Source organism: Juglans regia, chromosome 12 (assembly GCF_001411555.2).
Source record: "Juglans regia cultivar Chandler chromosome 12, Walnut 2.0, whole genome shotgun sequence".
Lineage (NCBI taxonomy): Eukaryota > Viridiplantae > Streptophyta > Magnoliopsida > Fagales > Juglandaceae > Juglans > Juglans regia.
In genome coordinates this window covers 29,919,776-29,941,468 of record NC_049912.1, presented here as the reverse complement: position 1 = coordinate 29,941,468, position 21,693 = coordinate 29,919,776, and the positions used below count along the sequence as shown (strand labels likewise).

Sequence of the window (21,693 nt, the reverse complement as noted above, 5' to 3'; positions counted from 1 at the left end):
ATTTTCTATAGTACGTCGTACGATGATGTAATAGCCTATGTTATATACGAATAATTCTTTTATTATACGGAAATGTCTTATTGCAAGTGATTTCGCGTGCCAACCTGCACATTAATATTAAATGTAAAACATCCGTTTAATGAAACAGTGCGAATTGAAGACGTAAATGATTTTGGTGAGATAGATGACTTTTTTCTTCTTTCAAATTTTATTTTTATTTTATTTTTTTCAATAAAAATAAAATAAAGAAAGTTCAGTCCATAATAATTTGTACATACTTCTTAAGAAAACATTAAAGATCGACTTAATTCGTACTACAGTTACTTGGCAATCCACTTTTACATCATTTCTTCTGGATCGTTTGTTATCAACTTGATTAATTGACAAATTATTATTTTCTTAAATCTAATTTAAGGTTGCAAGTTTGCATATATTGATGGCAATTTACCAAAGAAAAATGCTATTTGTTTTTAAGAAAAACTTACAAAAAAATTATTTCTACACGTGTCAGTTATTGATATGTTGAAATTTATGAAATTTGAATTTCAAAACAAAATTAACAAAATGAGTCTTATAAGTAAAAGTATAAATAAAAATTGTAAGTACTACATGTAGCACCATTCATTTACCAAAGAAAAATGATATTTGTACTTAAGAAAAATTTACAAAAAACTTATTTTTACACGTGTCAGTTATTGATATGTTAAAAATTATGAAATTTGAATTTCCAAACAAAATTAACAAAATGAGTCTTATAAGTAAAAGTATAAGTAAAAATTGTAAGTACTACATGTAGCACCATTCATTTACCAAAGAAAAATGCTATTTGTACTTAAGAAAAAATTTACAAAAAAACTTACTTCTACACGTGTTAGTTATTGATGATATGTTGAAAATTATGAAATTTGAGATTTAAAATTTGAATTTCAAAACAAAAATAATAAAATGAATCTTGTAAGTAAAAATATAAGTAAAAATTATAACTAAGTACATCATGTAACACTACTATTTACCAAACTATCGCTAATACGGCTCAGTAATCACTATGCAGTCCAAATCAGATTTCCAAACTTCTGGTTAGCTTTCTAATTATAATTAGTTTTTTTGGGATTTAGTAAAATAGAAATACAGAACACATGAAATAGCTAGCAAAATGTTGAACTTAATTGTATAAAACTAAGTTTAATTATTATGATTGCAATTAAATTAGCTTATCATTTTTAAATGATTGACTAGTATATATAAAACTAAAAGTCAAGCAGCAAGTTTTCTGTTTGTCTTCATGATCATGGGCTTTGCCGGGATCTGCCGTATTCTCGTATATATTCAATCAAAACCTGTATTATTAATGTCCACGCGCGCGTAACGACTATCAATTACCTAGTACCTAATTAAACACGGCCATGTTTTGTTTTGTTTTGTTTTTTTAATCTTGAAATCTCTATTACATTATAGATAATATATCGATCTTATGTTATTATTGGCTCAGTCACTCCTTAGTTTGAAGTACTATAGAATAATATTAACTCTAAAGTCAGCTCTTGTGTTATATATATATGCTGATGAATTACCAGTACACACATATATGTGACACTTGGAATCCTTACTGCAATCGAGGGTCAATGTGCCTGCAGCAACCTACCACAATAAAGAAATCGTTTTAATTTAAAGCATTTTCAACCCAACAAATATGTCTCATTCCCATTCAACATATAATTTACACTAATTTAATTGTTGAGAAGTCCCACACGATTTGAGAATAAATTCATTATAAACTTTATAAGAAATTATTTTACTTCTCTTATTAGACTTTTTATAGAGAAAAATAAGTGTTTCTAGAACAAGTTAACCTATGACTGATGATGAGCTCCTGCGACCTACTCATGATGATGGTATCGAAAATACCGACCCACACGTGAGGAGCGTGTTGAGAAGTCTCACACGATTTAGAAACAAACTCATCTTAAATTTTATAAAGAATTAACTCACTCTTTCCATTAAGTATTTTATAAAGAGAAATATGTATTTTTATATTAATTAATATTAGTTACTACTGCTGCTCTGAGGGAAGACAATTAGAAAGATCAGGATACAAACGTTGAATTTATATTACAAAGATAATGGTTTTATATATAAGAAATTATATATAAGGCACTGTTTACTTTATAATACGCATGATTGTGAAAGCCAAGAAGCTGTAAAGCTTTGTTCTGATCAAGGAAATAATCCGCGAATCGGATGTGGGCGTTGAATTAATTAGAATTCCAACCATGACCATTTAAGCATGGTTGACCAAATTGAAATTTAAGAGGTCAAATCATCATGATCGTCAGTTAATTGTCAGTTATGGTTTGTATTATCTGTGCGAAGTTGATGATGAAATCCCTCTTTTTTTTTTTTTTGGTTTGTCAAGACTAAATCAATGTTCAGATCAAAGGTTAATGGTACTGATCTTTACAGTACTTTAGTGGTATCCTTACTAGTTAGAAAGCTATTCCAGATCGAGCCTAATCATGAATATGCATGCGAAGATCAGTTTATGAATATCACAAAGTGAAATCGGTGCAGAGAATCATAAACTGATATCAATCTTATCGATGACATAATAATAATACTAACTTTGATGGATAAGAATAATAATGCATGGGTACAATCTGTCTCATATATTTAATTATATATATTGTACCGTTTATATATGAAGATGATCACTTGAACCCATTAATATAATTTTTTTTTGTTTTTAAGAAAATTGTCATTAATATTAAAATGGACGTTGAAAAGATCAGAATCTCAAACGTACATGATCATGATCATGGTTGACCATATTGAAATTTAAGAGGTCAAATTAGTTTGTCGGTTTAGGATTGTACGTATTATCTCTATGAGTTGATCATGCATGCATGGAATCCTCGTCTCATGCATGCATGTGTACTTCTAGTCTAATAGTACTGTTTTTTCCCATGCAAAACCAATTAAGTTTAGATATATTTTAATAATAAAAAAAACATGTTTGACTCTTTCCCAGGAAAATATATAAATTATCATTGCATGTATGATATTAAAATCAGGATATCCAAATTAACCTTAATCCCCTAGATTTATAATGGTAATATATATACTATATATAAGCAGCAATCTCTTCAATCAACTACAATATTTAACAATACTATTATATATTCAAGCGGCAAATTAAGGATGAAACAGATTCCACGAATAATTTTCATGGGTTTGGAATTAAATTAATGAAGATAAAAAAATATTGATTATTTCATATTTACATAATTTTAATAATCACCCAACTTTAACCTACTTTTTCTTAATTTTTTTTGGTAATAATAATTGAAGAAACCCCTAGACATGAATGGTTTGATGAGCACTGCGGTTTTTAGCCCATTGATGGTAATCGAGAATTCGGCTCAGTTGAGTTGAACCGGGCACGAAGAATAGGCCCAAATTATCCAGAGCGATTTTTATAGGGGCAATTTAGTAATTTACTGCACTTGTTCCAAACCGAATATAGTTCCGCGGTTCTCAACACATGATCTCCCTCGAGGCAGCTAAGAAACCCTAAAGCACTTGGGTCTTGGAGGCGCCTCCGCTGATCAACACTTTGCTTCCTATACGGTATGCAAGAACCACCCAAAAACGAATACTAACACGTGTTTTTGTTTCCTTTTCTTGTTACCGGGATTTTTCTTTTAGTTATCCGTGCTTTTGGTTGAGATTTTGGCTTGTTTGGTTGCTAGAAAAAGGTTGGGAAATCGGAAAGAACATAAGAGTTTCAATCTAAAACTGGCTTTCTGATTAGTGGATTAGACCACAACTAACTCAGAGAGCTGGTGAAAGAAAAATATGAAATACATGATCTATTTTTTTTCGTTTTCAATGCGTGCTCAGCAAAAAGATTTATATGGGTGATTTTACCTATATAAAAAAAGATTTATGAGTATTTTGCATTTTTTTTATAAATTTCCTGAAAAAGATTACTTCATGTATCGGATGCGCAAAATGATGTAAAAGATTGGCCCATTTGCTTGAATTCATTTGTTAAGCCACAGGGTTTGGACTGTGAATGATTGGTTTGGGAACGGTTTCTTTGAAACTGCAGACAGTTTGTCATTGTTTGTTGCTAGTCTGTTTATGTTTCTTTTAGGAACATTTGAGAGTTGTTGTGCAAATACATTGTCGTTAACGAGTTAGAATGAGATTTCATGGCTCTACCCACCGAAAGGAAAGGGGTGTAAAAAAAGTGTAAGATCAATTAGTAGCATGACTTGTTTGTCTAATTGGCTAAATGGTGAAGAAAATTCTTATTTTTACCTAAAAAGAAAAAAATTAGTGGAGACAATTATTGAAGGCAATGTCAATTATTTTTCAATCATTTTCGATCTTGTACCATATATGGATGCTTGCTAAAGCTTTGTTGTATCATTCCAATACCTAGCAGCAACGATGGTGCGAGTTAGTGTTTTGAATGATGCCCTTAAGAGCATGTACAATGCTGAGAAACGTGGGAAACGCCAGGTCATGATCAGGCCATCCTCAAAAGTGATAATCAAATTCCTCCTTGTTATGCAGAAGCATGGTATAGTAGATATAAAGTCGCTTTGATTCTTTGTTTATTTTTGGACTCGAACATTTTAAGAAATTATTACGTAAGGTTTCTTTATGTTGCCATATAGGTTACATTGGAGAGTTTGAGTATGTTGACGACCACAGGTCTGGTAAAATTGTTGTCGAACTTAATGGAAGGCTAAACAAATGTGGCGTTATTAGTCCTCGTTTTGATGTAGGCGTCAAAGAGATTGAAGGCTGGACTGCAAGGTTGCTCCCCTCTAGACAGGTTAGTTCTGGCAGCTTCTTGTAAATATGCTTTTGAAAAACTTCTATAATCTTGTTGTTACTGCTAACTTACCAGTTGAGTGTGTCCTGATATGTTTTTAAAATTCCAACTTCACTTGGATAGTGTTTTGTTTTAAAGGCAGAGCTTTTCAATTGTAAGGTGATTATAATCTTCAGACGATTACCGTTAAAAAAAAAAAAAAAAAATCTTCAGACGAAGGTAAAATATTATTGTTTGTTTTCTACTGTTTGTACACCTATCAAATAGAAATAAATATCTGGTCTTTCCTTCAGGTTTCAGCATTGATTTGAAACACACCATTAATTTTTTCTTCTGTATTATACACTTTATTTTTCTGACCTTTTAATATTTTCAAAACTTTCAGTTTGGTTATATTGTGTTGACAACTTCTGCTGGCATCATGGATCATGAAGAGGCTAGGAGAAAGAATGTTGGTGGTAAAGTACTTGGTTTCTTTTACTAGGCTGAGTTTTTGCCCGAAATGATCCAAATTTTTCTGCTTGAGGAGTTGTTTGGTGTATTTTGAACTTTTTTCTTTAAAAATTATAGGGTAGCTCTTATGTTTCATTTGATTGACGCCTTTTCTTTTTGGTCCCTATCGTAACTTTGATTTTGTGTTGACCCCTATCGTAAAACTACTGGTTTGCTTTATCTAGGCTGCATGTTTAATGATCAATGCTACATGCCACACACCCATCTCACTTTCACTCCATGATACAAAATAAGACAATTTTATCATCCTTGGATTGACTTTTGTTTTTTGGAAAATTCTAAACACCATACTACCATCTCACTTTCATCCCATTAAGTATGATGTGACACATTTATTATTATTAAATGATCATTTATTGTATGCTTCTTTATCATCTAATGGTGATAAATGTGCCACATACCACTTAGTATGATTAAAATAGGATGAAAGTGTGGTGTATAACATTACTCTTCCCATAATCAATCATGAGAGTTTACATCTGGGACGGGTATGATTAGGTGTTGAGAATGCCCTTTAAAGAGATGGCTAATATATGCAACCGAGGATGTTATAAAGTTGGTGCCGTTGAAAGAGATTGTACCTTTCGGCCGTGCAAATACAGTACGATTTACGTTAACAGCCTAGTTTCGGCCGTGCAAATCACATCTCTTTTCAATATATTCTTATGCAAAAGCGTTTTGAAATGAATCCCTTTCATGTGAGATGTCAATCAGGACAGGAATTCATCATACGAATATGCTTTTCGTTTGAGAAGTGTGTGAAGTAATCTTTGCTGGTTGGTTGTACTTTGTGCGATTGTGATCTGGATCACCCCCGTCACTGCTCGGCTCGTTCATTTGTTCCAAGTATAGGTTCTATAGTATCTGATCTTAGTTTAAACAAAAAATAAAAAAGGAAAAAAATAGATCAAGTGCTAGCAATGGCTTACGTATCGTTCTTCGCAAGTAAAATATGCGAAGTAAAATCGAAGAGGGAAAAGAAGTGCTGATAAATTGATATTGTTTAGACAAGTTGAAGATAACCCACTTCATTCGTATCAATAAAACTTTCATTTTACTTGTAAAAAAAACACCTGGAACCTAGAAACAAAGTGGAAAAACAAACAGAACAGATTTCGCTTAGCTAAGAAAAGAACCCGTGAACCCAATAGAGAATTCCGAATGGGTTACACTTACAACATTGCCATAGATTTGTAAGTTGCCCTCAACCTCGAGGTGCAAGTTTCACATCCCCACCTACCTAACTTTGAGGATCAGTTTCTTGATTGTCCTCCTCGTCTTCGTCAAGGTTGCCGCTGCTGCTGCTGCAAGCATTCAAACCCATTGAATCTCGATAAGAATCAATGAGAGAGTAGGTTATCAGAGTGGAGGGGCACGATGGAGGACAGTGATTATGAAGTCGTGGAAAAAGTTGAGAAAACCTGGGCATGGTTAGTTCCCTTTTTGTAGGTGTAGGGAGAGTGGGGGTAGAGGATCTTCTTGGCATATGCTTTGAAACACTATTTTTCATTTCTTTTTTTAACATTTTCTTCCTATTTAGTTACTGCTTACCTCCTAATAATCCAAAATAGAAAAAGAAAATGTTAGCAATTGTGGAATATACGTAATACAACTCGCTTGTAACTCTTGTGTTCCTTGGCATTTTGAATACGGGTATAATTATCGAATATAACTCTTCACATGAACGTACGTACAATGCTGTTCCCTCGTAAAGAAATTGAATAAACATTGAAAGAATAATTCTATTTGAAATATTCATTTATCAAATTTACTTTTAGAGTCTAAACGTTACTTGTGATTTAGGAGGAAAATAACGTGCAAAATTTAATATTTGAGATATTTTTATTTTTAGTTTTAGTTTTTTATGATTAATTATATGCGAATACTTCGCTGCATGTGATTTGGTTTGCGAAAAAAATAGGATTGTGTAACACTGCTGATAATGGATGTAGAAAAATAGTAGAATGGATGAAAAGATAATACTGCTTTCTTAGAGGGAAAGCGCCTCCAGACTTAGAGATGAAAAGAAATAGGGTTTAGATTAAAGTTTTTGCATGCCTCTATCAGGTTCAGTCATCCAGACTTATACGGACTCCCTAATGGGCCATGAGGCCTTACATCAGACTAAGCTTAAACAAACAGACCCATGCACGTGGGCCTTTTACACAGACTCAGAAATTAAAGACATAAAGCAATAACATAAAGGGCCTGATCTCTCAGCCTACGGTGGCTACTGCAGCCCACAACCCAACCCGTTATACTCACTTAATACTCGGTCCAAGACCATGAGTTCGTGCATTCTGACTAAAGCCAACACCGAACAACACACGCACACCTTTCTCTTGTCGGCACTTCACTTCACTTCACTAGCTTAGGGTTTCTTCCATCTTCACGCCGCCTCAACTTCTTCACCGCGTGATCCTCACAACTGGATCGGCTTGTTACAGATTGCGTATTCAGATGTTAAAAAAAAGTCATGATTTCTTCCATCTTTTTTTTTTCCTAAGCAAAATGGGAGGCGGGAGACAACCAGCACATCAACCTTCTCTAGGTGTGATCATAGGAGCTTTTCCTTGGTGTTGAATGTTCGGTTTTAGTCATAGCTACTATCTCAAGGGTGAGCCTGTCACCACAGCACTTTCAAAATATCCAGCTAGTTCAAAACTCATCGACATGGCCCAAAGGTCTCTCCCATCTTGTTTTAAAGCCTTGGATCTCTTTTAAGTCCCATATCTTGTTTTAAAGAATTTTGTTTTGATAGTTGGGCGAGTGTGGTGGTTTGTTCGTAGATCATTTTGTGCAGCTCGCTGGCATTATGGAATATATGGGAGGTCTAATATATGAAGCTCGTTGGCATTTTCTTCCAATTTCAAGTGCTTTCAGCCACAACCACTCGGCTCTGTTCGAATACAGGGTTGATCTCAATTTATTTTATTTTATTTAATTATTATAATTATTTTAAATTTTTATATAAAATATAATAAATAATTTATTTTTTTAAAATTTTTAACACAATAATAATATTAAAAAATAATATTTTATTCAACTACTCATTATCCAACAGAAGATCGCAGTGGTGGAAAAGCTGCGCAGATGTGTCAACTTGCTGTGGCTCGTAAGGTAGTAGAAGCTTGGGATGCCTTTCTGCTAGTCTTTCCCCAACATAGTTAAGTTTCGTTTGTATCTTTTAATTCATCTCAATTCATCATTACAATTTTTTCAAATTCTAATATAAAATATAATGAATAATTTAATTTTTTTAAATTTTAAAATAATAATAATATTAAAAAATATTATTTTAATAATATTTTATCATCTCAACTCAACTCACTTCAACATCCAAACACAACCTTAATATTCCTATTTGAGCACAATTTATCCTGAAATCGAACATTATATAAAAGCCAAGGAAAATGTTATTGGAAACAAATATGTCAGTGTAATCAAAGCCTTTCCAACTTTTTAAAAATTGAACGGTCCTTAGGGAATGAAATTCGTGGACTTGCTTTCTTTCCAAGCAAAAGCTGGTTATGTTCTGGACTAAGCTTTATCATTCATTCATGGTAGTAGAAGTGGATCATCTATAGCTGATGCTAATGACTTGCTTTTATTTTCCCGTTAAAAGTTACAGGCTAATAGTCTTGTACATTTTCGTAAATGAGATAAGTTGAGATAAAAATTAAAATTTAAGTAAAATATTAGAATATATTTTATTATTATTATTATTTGATATTTAAAAAAATTAAATTATTATTTTTTTTAAATTTAAAAAAATTATAATAATTAGATAAAATAAAATAAATTGAGAAATATTATACAAATAAATGAGAAAATAATAATAATAATAATAATACAATTCAAACTCGTTGATTGGTCAAAGCAAGATCCAATCTGGCCCGTATCTGGTGCTGATGCCTGATGGTATTCAAGGTCAAGTTATGGAACCTGTAATTTCTAACCTAAACTTTCCATTTTTTTTTTAATGTCAATAGAATAATTGCAAAAAAAAAACTTACTGTATTAACAAAAAGCTGATGGCCATAAACTGATAAAACGGTCAGATAATAATACAATAAAAATAAACCACCACCGTAAAGGTTCAACTGCAATTTACCCATGTTTATATTTTTTCCTTCAAAAACAAAGATATAAAATTTTGAGAAATGCTAGGTATACCATCGATGGTCTACGGGCATTTGCACCAAGAGTCCTGCTAGGTACAGGCAAAAATTTGTGCCTGCATGCGTACTCCTTCTGACGTGGCAGCTCTTATTTTATTTAAAAAAAGAAAAAAAAAAACAAAACAAAACGGAGGAAGAAGAAGGGAAAACAGACTCTCCCCCCCCCCCTCACTCTCGTTTTCGTTTCTCTTGATTTCGAAAAAGCTGAGGTTTGGACTGGTTTCTCTCTTGCTTTCATTTCTTTTACAGTTTCATCCATCATCTCTTCGTTTCATTTCTTTTACAATTTTATCCATCATCTATTCGATTGGTTTCTCTTTTGATTTCGTTTCTTTTACACTTTCGTCTATCTTGGTTTCGAAAAAGCTTTGGTTTTGTTTCTCTCCCGCTCATATCGTAGCAAAGTCTCAGATTTGTGTCGCTTACCGTCATTGTTGATCAGTTGCCGCAACCCACGCCATCCTCAGCTGCTACCCACATTTCAGCATCGAACTTGGTAAGAGGCTTAAAAGCTTCTTTTTTTTCCGTTTATATTTTGTCTAACTTTGGGATTGTGTGAGTGTGAGTTTTGAAGTTTTTCAAACAATTTATGCTTTTCTCTGTTTATCTAGTAAGCATTTAGAATTTTTTCTACTGAAAGAAAGACTTTTTGCTACATGGATAATTGCCCAACAATATTAAATGCACTGGAGGGGGGTGTTATAACTTATAATCAAAGAAAAAAAAACAAAGAGGATCATGGATGGGACACAAAAAAAAAATATATATTTTGCTGAAAAATTATGGGAAGTCCAGATTAAAATTTGGTTGAGGTTTGTCAACTACTTAGATCTAAATGGATCGTGCAAAATGTACAAGCTAGAGAAGATTGATAATACAAGATACTGATGACTTTGAGAAGGTTGAGACAAAAGGGTGAAAAATTAGAGCAGTGTTTTCAAGAGGTAAAACTGCGATGAAAGCAAGGGATGCATACATATACATACAAAGATTATAGTGTGTTGGTAGCTTATATGGAAGTTATGCCATGGTAACTTGGGATGTTGTGTGTTGGTGGCATGGGATAATATATTTAATTTGTGTGTTGGTTTGAGATGATGTGTGTTGGTATATATGCACTACCCAGTCTCTAGTATCCGCTATAGGCATTGCACTTTGACATTTGTTCAGAACTTGACTAATTAATCATCTCAGTTTTTTTATTCTCTTTTGTTCTGAGTGGCCTCAGTTTTTTAGCTACATTATGAGATTAGCAACCTTGCCAAAGATGCATGCAAACCTCTAGACAAGCTGGTGCACAGATATAAGTACGAGCTCTCCAACCTCACATTTCCACTATCCACTTGTGAACTAAAGATATTATAACGTGAGTTATGTTGTATGACTTGTGGTTTTAGTTGTTGGTTATTGAAGTTATGGATTTGGCAATAAGTGAATATCGAAAACCTAAACCTTTAGAAACCAAGTGAAAAAGAACACAAATAAGATGAGAAAGTGTTTGAGCTTATCTTGAATACCTAAACTCAAGTATCAACTTGCATAAAAACAATATATTTTTCTCAACCATTATTGTGTTGCAAATTTGTCCCGACATTGGTTTACTTGTTAGGATTAGAATATTGTTCTCCTTTTACATCATTTTGGCATATCAGACATATGGTATCTGCTTACTTTAGGAAGTGGGATTACTTGCTGGTCCAGTGTTGGATTTTGAAATATTGAGTATTTGAAACTACTTTGATTGTATTGCAAACTTTTATGCACACAATTAATTAATTGAGTTTGATTGTATCAGGTAAAGCAAAAAAGAATGCTAGTTGAGATGGTGCAACAACAACGTAAGGTAGAGCTGGGAATCTAAAAACGATGTTCTGTTGGGGTGATTTTGTATAAGCTGAAGATGCATTTCTTTTTGTATTTGGGAGTGATTGTAGGAAGGTGAAGTTGCATTTCTTTTATGTATTTGGGAGTGGGTTGACTAAAGAAACTTGTTGAACTCATGAACTCTGTCACTCTTGTTCAGAAAAATATTTTTATATATTTTATGAAAAAATATCTGCACAATGGCTAGTGTTGTGGTGTGCTATTACTATATGTATTATATATAGATTCAATAGAATAATTGATGGGGATAGGGATCAAATGCATGAATATTGCAGATATTTTTTAAACGGGATAGCACCACCGTATTCATTATAATCAACGAATTGAGTTATGTATTTGACTACTTGTTTGGTTGACTGTAGAAAATTACTTGGACATGATTTTGGTGGAAATGAATCCAATTTAATTAACATGAAAGTTTAAAAAAAAAAATAAAGTCACTAAAGTACTGTATTCGAAGATTCCTTCCAACAACAATATAAAGTCACTAGCAACAGATTTCCCAATAATTTGTCTCTGTTACTAACACCAAGTCCCTAATAACAAAGTCATCAACTGGTTGGTCGATGTATCCCAATCAGTTGATTCAGTTGGGGCTTCACTTTGACATCAATACACACAAAACGCCGCATGTCTGCTTCTTCCATTGAAGCTCCACTTGATTGTTGTAGAATCCTAACTCCCTCTTCCAAATTTCTTTCTCTCTTTTGAAACTCTTCCTCATTCCTTAACAATTCAGCTTCTCTTTACAAGTACTCTCTTTATCTGCAACTGTTCAAAATTATTAAGTAGAGTGATGACATGAGGTCCAAGCTAAACTCATGTCCTAACAAAAAAAACAAAGAGGTTCTCACTTCTCATGGATTTTCTCTGATTTATAGCCTTTTGTTTCCTTCTTTTAATGAGTAAATAAGGGGAAAACAACTGCAACCGCAACTTAAACATTTTTTTGATAAGAACATCTTTCCATGAAACTCTATGGAACACATACTCGTGCTTTTAGTCAGGGTTGATGGGATATTAGGATAATTAGAAACAAAAATCCTATATATTAAAGTCAGTTTCACGAATGTCATGCAGTCATAGACAAGAAATAAACAACCAAATCGAGAAGAAACAAATTTTATAATCTCAATCAAAATTCAACCATTTCCAAAAGAAACCCATTCATGTATAAATTTGATTGGACTAATTTCATGTATTTATCTTACCACAATGATAAACCTCACTGATTCACTCATACTAGATTGAATCCATGGCCTCACTCAGCACCCCTTGTTTCTATTTTATACTCGCCAAAGGAACTACCTAGATTAGTAACTCCGCACGTCCATACTTACATAAATTCATGAAATTCATCATGAATTTATGTGCTAGAACTATCCCTGTTGAAGGGCTTCAAGATATGTTTTGCAACAAATCTCATGACTAAGCAACAGAATAAAATTGATTGGTTAATTTGTGTTCTACCATAGAAAGGAATGAGGAAAGGCAAAATTGAGTACATAAAATTCCAGGTCCTAACCCAGAATGAATTACAAACATAACATATTTCTCTACTTTAAGAAGACCAAGAAAAAAAATCTAGAAAAAGCCAAACGAGGAAAACCCATAAAGTGCGAAACAGAACTTCTCCAAATAATAATCAGAAACCCATACAAAATATTAAAAAAAAAAAAAAAAAAAAACCTCATCAACCCAGCCAGTTTCCAGTTTCTTTAAACCCGATTTCAATATTTTCAAGATACCACCATGTATAAACCTTAAACAGACGAAACTAAAAAGGGGAAAAGAAAATCAGAAACTGATCTTTGAGTTACCTAGGACGGCGTTGAACTTTGAGCAAAATCCTCCAGTATTATGTAGCAGGTTTGTTGCGTTAGGGTTAGGGTTGGGAACAGCCAACCAGGAGTCGCACAGAGAAGGGCAGGGGAGGGAGAGAGCATGGGGAGAGAACAATTTCAATGAAAATGTGAAACGCAACGTTTCGAAAGTAGCTTTACCCAATTTCAAGCCCAACTAAACGCATCGTTTTATTTATTCTAAAACGATGCGCATGTCTCCACGTAGGATGTCGTCCGCGTACAGGCCCGAGGTATGCCTGGGTTTAGAGTTTGCCTTGCACCAATGGGTGCATTTTTATTTTTGTTTTTGTTTTTTGTTTTCTTAAATATTTAGAAATGTCTTAAATTATTATTTTGTTTGTTTTTTTTCTTAAATATTAAGAAACATTTTTTTTAATATTTAAGAAAAAAATACAAAAAAACAATTTAGTGGTAATCGATCAGTTCTATCGGTAGACTTTCGGTCTCCATAGAACTGCCCTAAAAATTTTATATTATATATACATACATCTGAAATTTGATGAACGGATTTATTGAAGTCTTGAAGAAGAAAATAAGGGAAAAAAATCTTAACCGAAGTTGCTACCTCATTTAAATTTCTTCTGTTTGGTTTATGATCTGAGAAAGTAATTGAGAGAGAGTAAAATGAGGTTGGGTTTTTTTTATTCAGAAAAAAAAAAGAGAGAGGTTGGGTTTTAGGCCCGGGTCAAGCCATTGTTTCAAAGTCAAAAGAATGGCCACCAATATAGACGGTTCATAAATGAAGGAGGAAAAAGAAAAAGAAAAAGAGAAAAGGAAGGTAATGCTGTAATAACATTATTAGGTTCGAGAATATATGGGAGGACAAAGCTCAACAAAAAAAATAAATAAAAATTAAAAATTTGGGAGGTCTGGCATAAAGATTAAAGAGCCACCGCGTCGGGCTCAGACAATGTCACAATAGTCTTCTGTCTTCACCGTCGCTTCACAGCGTGTAGGGTTTCCCGTCTCTCTCTCTCTCTCTCTCTCTAGGTATTCATTTTCCATTCAAACAAGCCCTGTCTCTCCCTCTAGCTTTTCGCTTCCGTCTCGTATTAGCCGAAACTTTCGCGAACAGTTATAGCTGTTCACCCGAAGAAACTCTTTGGGACTTTTTCCTGTATGCAATTTCTATATCTCATGGGATATTGCTAAGATTTAGTTTTTTTTTTATGTCCTTGTATTCTTTTGGAAATCTCGGTCAGTTATTTCTTCATTTACTTAGGATGTGTTATGTGATCTCATTTTCGTTTCTGCTAGTGATTTTGGTCTCTGGGTATTTTCATATTGAATAGCTAATGGATTTTCGATTTACTGTCGGCTTTCATTTTTAGTTGGGTTCTACATTCATATATATTTGGTTTCCGATTTCAAGAATTAAGTTTTAATTGTGCTAATTCGTTTTATTATAATGATATCGTTTTTCTAGAAGAATTTTTTATGAGGCGGCTTTTTCTTATTACTAGGCTTTTGCGTATTCTTGCTTACCGGGAGTTGAGAATATTTTAAGCTCTAATTTCATTACTTATTTTATTTCATTTATATTTGTTAATTAGGGTTTGTTTCCTCTGGAGAAAATTTATATGTTCGTGATTGAGGATTGAGAAACTTGCTCGCCACTGTACGTGTGGATAGTCCGGATTGATAGTGATGGGTTGGTTTAGAGCTGGTTCCGGTGTGGCAAAGCTTGCCATTAGGAGAACGCTATCTCAGGGTGGATCATATGCAACGAGAACACGAATCCTTCAATCACATAATCGCTATTTTCACACCACTGTCTTCAGATCAAAGGCACAAGCTGCTCCTGTCCCTCGTCCTGTTCCCCTCTCTAGGCTAACTGACAGCTTCCTAGATGGGACAAGCAGTGTCTACTTAGAGGAGCTGCAAAGGGCTTGGGAAGCTGACCCCGATAGTGTTGATGAGTCGTGGGACAATTTTTTTAGAAACTTCGTGGGTCAAGCGGCCACATCCCCCGGAATTTCAGGCCAAACAATTCAAGAGAGTATGCGATTGCTGTTGCTTGTGAGGGCTTACCAAGTTAATGGCCACATGAAAGCCAAGTTGGATCCTTTGGGTTTGGAAGAACAAGAGATCCCCGAAGAATTGGACCCAGCTCTTTATGGGTTTGGCGACGCTGATCTTGATAGAGAATTTTTTTTGGGTGTGTGGAAGATGTCTGGGTTTTTGTCTGAAAACCGGCCTGTGCAGACCCTTAGATCCATACTGACTCGGCTTGAGCAGGCTTACTGTGGGAGCATTGGGTATGAGTACATGCACATTGCGGACCGTGATCAATGTAATTGGTTAAGAGAAAAGATTGAAACCCCAATACCAATGCAATACAATAGGCAGCGCTGCGAGGTGATTCTCGATAGGCTTATATGGAGTACACAGTTTGAGAACTTTTTGGCTACTAAGTGGACTGCAGCAAAGAGGTTTGGGCTTGAAGGTGGGGAGACTCTGATTCCGGGCATGAAGGAGATGTTTGATAGGGCAGCAGATCTTGGGGTTGAGAGCATTGTTATTGGAATGCCTCATAGAGGAAGATTGAATGTATTGGGTAATGTGGTTAGGAAGCCTCTGCGTCAGATATTCAGTGAGTTTAGTGGTGGCACAAAGCCTGTGGATGAAGTTGGACTTTATACAGGAACTGGTGATGTCAAGTATCACCTAGGAACGTCTTATGATAGACCTACTAGAGGAGGAAAGAGGATACATTTGTCGTTGGTTGCAAATCCGAGTCACTTGGAAGCGGTGGATCCAGTTGTTGTTGGAAAAACTAGAGCAAAACAATATTTCTCAAATGATGCAGTCAGGATCAAGAATATGGGTGTTTTGATTCATGGAGATGGTAGCTTTGCGGGACAAGGTGTAGTTTATGAAACTCTGCATCTTAGTGCTCTTCCGAATTACACTACTGGTGGTACCATACACATAGTGGTGAACAATCAAGTTGCCTTCACAACTGATCCCGAGGCAGGCAGATCTTCACGGTATTGCACTGACGTTGCCAAAGCCTTGAATGCCCCAATTTTCCATGTAAATGGTGATGACATGGAGGCAGTTGCTCATGTTTGTGAGCTTGCAGCTGAGTGGCGCCAGACTTTCCATTCAGATGTTGTCGTTGACTTAGTTTGCTATCGTCGTTTTGGGCACAATGAGATTGATGAGCCATCCTTTACCCAACCTAAAATGTACAAGGTTAGCCCTTTCTCTTCAGCTCTCTAAAGTTTGTTACTTTTTATTTTTTTCCCAACAAGGGAATCTGTGGCTGTTTTCCCCAATTATTCCCCTGGGCACCTACAATACTCCTGTCCCTCACATATTGCATAATTATCGGGCCACGCCGGGGTGGCACCAAGGAATTATTGTGCAAGTGGGGTTTTAAACTGTAGACACAATTCAAGGTCCTTATCAAGGCCCGGCTTGCTACTTGAGGTTCCCCCTTGGGGTTGTTTGTTATTCTTGTTTGATTTGAGTACAATCATACTGAAACTTGATCAATATTTTCTTTCTACTTTTCCGTATTTATTCTCAAAATTGCTTGCACTGATGCTCTTTATTTTAGTCAACTAACCTGCTGAGATTTCTCAATTGGGTGCTACCAGGTTATCCGGAATCATCCATCAGCTCTTGAGATCTATCAAAACAAACTTTTAGAATCTGGGCAGGTGACAAAGGAAGACATTGATCGGATAAATGATAAGGTCAATAAAATCCTCAATGAAGAATTCTTGGCTAGCAAAGATTATGTTCCAAAAAGAAGGGACTGGCTTTCATCACATTGGTCTGGATTCAAATCACCTGAACAGCTTTCACGTGTTCGGAACACTGGGTACGTCTGTGTCCATACGGTCAAATTCTGTTTATAGTTGGCTCTCTGACTTCATATATATGTATGTATAAATGTATTATGTCTGAATTAATGTGTATATATGATGAGATTTCTTTGCTGATATACAGGGTAAAACCAGACATTTTGAAGAATGTTGGCAAAGCAATCACTCACTTTCCAGAAAACTTTAAGCCTCACAGGGCAGTGAAAAAGGTGTATGATCTACGTGCTCAAATGATTGAAACAGGTGAAGGCATTGACTGGGCACTTGCAGAAGCACTTGCTTTTGCTACGCTGCTAGTTGAAGGTAACCACGTTCGATTAAGCGGCCAGGATGTTGAAAGAGGTACATTTAGTCATCGCCATGCGGTACTTCATGATCAGGAAACAGGGGAGCAGTATTGCCCTCTGGACCATGTAGTCATGAACCAAAATGGGGAGATGTTTACTGTTAGCAACAGGTATTATGTGGTAACTTTCTTCTGTCAAGTAACTCATAACAGTATTTTTTTTTTGATCGGTAATCAAGAAATTTTATTCATAATAATAGGCAAAACCCAAGTACACAGGGAGTATACATGAGAATTACCTAACTATAGTTTACAACTGAAAGTAGAAAGTCATGGACAGTATTAGTATTTGTTTCTAACAATATTTTTATTTTCATTTCTGTTACTGCCTGCAACTACTGTGAATCAGCGTTATGGTGATATGATGCAATCTTTGAAAATAATTAATAACAAAGTATCCGAGTGTTCTACTGCTTTCTTTATACTGTTAAGAACTGCTCATGCAATTTTATTTATCGTGTCTAGTAGCTTTTGTTACAGGCTATGACAACCTGATATATGGTTATTATTCCAGCATGCACCTGGGATCACTTACCTTATGTATGAATGCTTGTCCATATTTTGTGTAATCATGATGCTGTTTGATTTTTGCATCATAGTGCTGATGCAGTTTTTTTGTCCTTGTCGGAATGAAGAATACTGTACAAAATATACGATGATGATGTGAGATAGTTGCTTTAATGATGTTAATTTATGCCTAGGCCCACATTAGGAATATGAATAACCCTCATAGTCGAAAGTGATTCTTAGGCTCCGTTTGGATGTTGAGCTAAGTTGAGATAGTTGAGTTCTTTATGAATAGTAGTGAGTTGAGATGACGGAGTGAGTTTTGTGGGGCCCACCTAAGATTAGTTTAGATGTGTTTAGATGTTAAGATGAGTTTAGATGTATTTATGGGAAGTACCTATAAAAAAAAAGATGTATTTATGGGAAGTTAAAAAAGGTTGTGGGTCCCGCGTGTAAATAGGTGTTAAGTTGAAAAAAGTTATGAGTTTTATGTGTAAAGAGGTTTTGAGTTGAAATGAGTTTAGTGATTTGAGAGTAGGGTGTTTGGATGTTAGACTCAGCTTAAAATTAGACTGAACTGAGTTGATCTCAGTTCAGTCCAAGTTCCAAACGTGGCCTTAGTCTAAGATATGATGTCGACTTATTTCATCCACAGTTTACTATCTCATAGTCCATGAGATGCTATCAACTTCTTGTTTCCCAAATTTCCATACTACAAAACAGCTAACTGTCAGCCTACAATTAAAATATTGCTAGATAATTCTTATAACTTCTAGTTCACTAAGTACTTCTTGCTGAATTGGCGCCTTATTAATATATATCTTACACGAGCAATGTGCTCTGTGCAGTTCTCTTTCGGAGTTTGGTGTTCTTGGATTTGAGTTGGGTTACTCCATGGAAAATCCAAATTCATTGGTAATCTGGGAAGCTCAGTTTGGTGATTTTTCGAATGGGGCTCAAGTTATTTTTGATCAGTTTTTGAGCAGTGGGGAGTCTAAGTGGCTACGACAAACTGGGCTTGTTTTGCTGCTTCCCCATGGTTATGATGGCCAGGGTCCTGAACATTCTAGTGCTCGGTTGGAGCGTTTTCTTCAGGTACTCTCCCACTAACAAATTCACATTGTAATTTATCTCTTCCTTAGAATATGAAGGAAAATTTGTTTATTCCTTTATTAGTCTGTTGTTGTGATGGAGTTGGAAGTAGATTGTGCATTTAGCTACGATGAAGGAACTTTGAGGTCCTATTAGCTCATTGTACATGTTGGAAGAAAAATCAACTTGAACTTGAGGGTTCATTATTTGATGCATGATGATAATTTTTTTGATCGGTAACTGACACATGATGATTAATCTTTTTCAACTTTTTTATTTAATGTACACCTGCACTGGATTTATTGTTGCTTTTGTGAGCAAACATATTGTATCGCCAAAGGTATTTCTTTGCACTCTAGTTAATCTCAGCCTTATCTAAAGTCAGTTATTTCCAGCACACTTCTCAGGACTCGGTGGGTGCTCAAGTCAATTATGATGATCACTGAAAGAACTTAGGATGTAGTTTGAGTTTGTTATCAGTTTCTATTTCAAATGATCCTCGATCCCATAAAAAAAAAAAAAAGAAAAAAAAAAAAATGATCCTTGATCCTGCACCTGCTGCAGATTCTCTGTATCAGTTGAGGAATACCTTTTTATTTTACATAGTTCATTCCCTCCCCCCTCCTTCCTTGTGTCCCTTCCCCTACTTAGATCTCCATGATTTATTGAAGTCAATTTTACCAGCTAGTTCCCGAACTTATTTCTACTCTTTAATCTTATGGCAGATGAGTGATGACAATCCTTACGTTATTCCTGAGATGGATCCAACTCTTCGGACACAAATTCAGGAATGCAATTGGCAGGTCGTTAATGTCACAACTCCTGCTAATTACTTCCATGTCTTGCGGCGTCAAGTGAGTGCAACTAATTTGAATATGAATACTTTACGTCTTTACATTGTATAATTACTAATGGGACTATAAATTACCTTAAATCTGTTTCATTGCCTAGATACACAGGGAATTTCGTAAGCCTCTCATATCGATAGCTCCTAAAAACTTGCTTCGTCACAAGGACTGCAAATCTAATTTGTCCGAGTTTGATGATGTCCAAGGCCACCCTGGTTTTGACAAACAGGGGACTAGATTTAAACGCCTTATAAAGGACCAGAATGATCACTCCGATCTTGAGGAGGGTATTAGACGTCTGGTTCTTTGCTCTGGAAAGGTCACACTTCTTACTGCTGTGTTTTTTTCCCTCTTTTTAATATTTTTAATTAAATATGCTGGTCCTTTTGACTATTCTACTTTGGGATTTCTTATATATTTTACCTAATGGTTATGTTTTTGGATTTTTTTTTTTTCCAATTAATACAGATTTTTTCTTCTCCTGTCGGATGCTAAACCTTATTGCAAATTTGTTTATCTGCAGGTTTATTATGAGCTTGATGAAGAGCGGAAAAAGGTGGGTGGTAAGGACGTTGCAATATGTCGGGTGGAACAGCTTTGTCCCTTCCCATATGACCTCATCCAGCGGGAGCTGAAGCGATATCCAAGTATGTATCTGAAACTTACAACTAGGAAAAAAAACCAATTATGCTTTTATGAGGAGTATCTAAGTAACACCCCTGCTTGATTTACTAGCTATATGTCACTCTTAGAATTTAAGCTTTGGATTTCTTTATCACATTCCAAAACTAAAGTTTTTCTTTTCCCCATCGATGAATATGGATATATGTGGGTAATCTGGGATGATGCTTGACTAATTAATGATCCTGCAAATCTTTTGAACCAGAAAAACACCAAGGATTATGTATATATTCCTAGAATATTGGTGAAGTTGAGTAGGTGCAAACCTGAAAGAGTGTGCCTCCTGAGCAGAGCACTTTTGAGTTGCTGAGTCATGGGAGAACGGATTTTGTTTTGTTGGTTTTGTACTTTTTAAGTTCTGTTGACATTATGAGGCTGACTTATTCTTATTTGATTCTGCTAGATGCCGAAATTGTTTGGTGCCAGGAAGAGCCTATGAACATGGGTGCATACAGTTACATTGCACCCCGCCTTTTCACTGCCATGAAAGCATTGGGCAGAGGATCTTTGGAGGACATCAAGTACGCTGGCCGCGCTCCATCTGCTGCCACAGCCACTGGTTTCTATCAGGTTCACGTGAAGGAACAAACTGAGCTTTTGCAGAAAGCCCTGCAACAAGAACCAATAAACTACCCTTTTTAAGTCTTTTTCAAGCATGTTTTCTTAAAAAGAAAATTACAGATTTAAATATCTACATATGCACCTCTACTCTAAGAAGGGGCAGTGAATGAGGGTATTTCACACAAGTAGAACAGCTGCTTGAATAAACTCATATGTGCTACTGAGATTTTTCTTTTGTTTTTTTGTTTTTTTAAAGGAATAAAATGAAGAATTTGATGACCCTTTTTCTTTTTTCTCTATTAGTCGGAGGTTTTGTATTGGTATTATTCTGATCAGATGTGGTAATATATCGGTTTTCTTTTGCTATTTCTTCGGTGAATGTCTTCTAATTTTCACAAGGCAAAAGCTGTTAGCAATGGACAGAGTTATCTTCTTTCTTCATGTTTTTAACCGAACGTTTGAATCTGACATGTTGAAATTCGTACATCAAACAAGCACTTTTGAGTACCGAAGTAGCAGAAGATTTTACCAAATGA

The 21,693-nt window shown here is 35.0% G+C and overlaps 2 protein-coding genes and 2 long non-coding RNA genes across 8 annotated transcripts; 3 read left to right on the top strand and 1 right to left on the bottom strand.

Annotated features, from left to right (window-relative positions):
- Nucleotides 1–3,504: 3,504 nt before the first annotated feature.
- LOC109019296 (40S ribosomal protein S15a-1) lies at nt 3,505–5,551 on the top strand. 2 transcript variants are annotated; one of them, XM_019001567.2, is made up of 4 exons: nt 3,505–3,624; nt 4,448–4,585; nt 4,683–4,843; nt 5,229–5,551. In XM_019001567.2, exons 2-4 carry the CDS (start codon nt 4,453–4,455, stop codon nt 5,325–5,327), a joined length of 393 nt encoding a protein of 130 aa, XP_018857112.1. In that variant the 5' UTR covers nt 3,505–3,624; nt 4,448–4,452; the 3' UTR covers nt 5,328–5,551. The 2 variants fall into 2 exon arrangements, with proteins under 2 accessions (XP_018857112.1, XP_018857113.1); XM_019001568.2 differs by having other exon boundaries at nt 3,522–3,624; nt 4,445–4,585.
- Nucleotides 5,552–9,710: 4,159 nt separating this feature from the next.
- Nucleotides 9,711–11,607, top strand: LOC109019294. Of its 2 annotated transcripts, XR_002000737.2 has the most exons (3): nt 9,711–10,033; nt 10,766–10,903; nt 11,333–11,607. It is a non-coding gene; the product is annotated as an uncharacterized LOC109019294 (long non-coding RNA). The 2 variants fall into 2 exon arrangements; XR_002000738.2 differs by lacking the exon at nt 10,766–10,903.
- Nucleotides 11,608–11,847: 240 nt separating this feature from the next.
- On the bottom strand, nt 11,848–13,423 carry LOC118343929. The gene is made up of 2 exons (XR_004797717.1): nt 13,242–13,423; nt 11,848–12,192 (listed from the first exon to the last, which is right to left on the bottom strand). It is a non-coding gene; the product is annotated as an uncharacterized LOC118343929 (long non-coding RNA).
- A 717-nt stretch (nt 13,424–14,140) lies between these two features.
- On the top strand, nt 14,141–21,449 carry LOC108982983 (2-oxoglutarate dehydrogenase, mitochondrial-like). 3 transcript variants are annotated; one of them, XM_018954481.2, is made up of 9 exons: nt 14,141–14,238; nt 14,840–16,484; nt 16,892–17,118; nt 17,247–17,579; nt 18,824–19,070; nt 19,793–19,921; nt 20,019–20,234; nt 20,439–20,562; nt 21,000–21,449. In XM_018954481.2, exons 2-9 carry the CDS (start codon nt 14,934–14,936, stop codon nt 21,236–21,238), a joined length of 3,066 nt encoding a protein of 1,021 aa, XP_018810026.1. In that variant the 5' UTR covers nt 14,141–14,238; nt 14,840–14,933; the 3' UTR covers nt 21,239–21,449. The 3 variants fall into 3 exon arrangements, with proteins under 3 accessions (XP_018810026.1, XP_018810027.1, XP_018810025.1); XM_018954482.2 differs by having other exon boundaries at nt 14,175–14,276; XM_018954480.2 differs by having other exon boundaries at nt 14,175–14,403.
- Nucleotides 21,450–21,693: the final 244 nt, after the last annotated feature.

Excerpts from the sequence above, each read along its gene's own strand:
- LOC109019296 (XM_019001567.2), top strand. The coding sequence starts at position 4,453 with ATGGTGCGAGTTAGTGTTTTGAATGATGCCCTTAAGAGCATGTACAAT. Across the intron at positions 4,586-4,682 it reads CCTTGTTATGCAGAAGCATG|GTTACATTGGAGAGTTTGAG; the intron begins GTATAGTAGATA and ends GTTGCCATATAG. Across the intron at positions 4,844-5,228 it reads GGTTGCTCCCCTCTAGACAG|TTTGGTTATATTGTGTTGAC; the intron begins GTTAGTTCTGGC and ends CAAAACTTTCAG.
- LOC108982983 (XM_018954481.2), top strand. The coding sequence starts at position 14,934 with ATGGGTTGGTTTAGAGCTGGTTCCGGTGTGGCAAAGCTTGCCATTAGG. Across the intron at positions 19,071-19,792 it reads GGTTGGAGCGTTTTCTTCAG|ATGAGTGATGACAATCCTTA; the intron begins GTACTCTCCCAC and ends ATCTTATGGCAG. Across the intron at positions 20,563-20,999 it reads GGAGCTGAAGCGATATCCAA|ATGCCGAAATTGTTTGGTGC; the intron begins GTATGTATCTGA and ends TGATTCTGCTAG.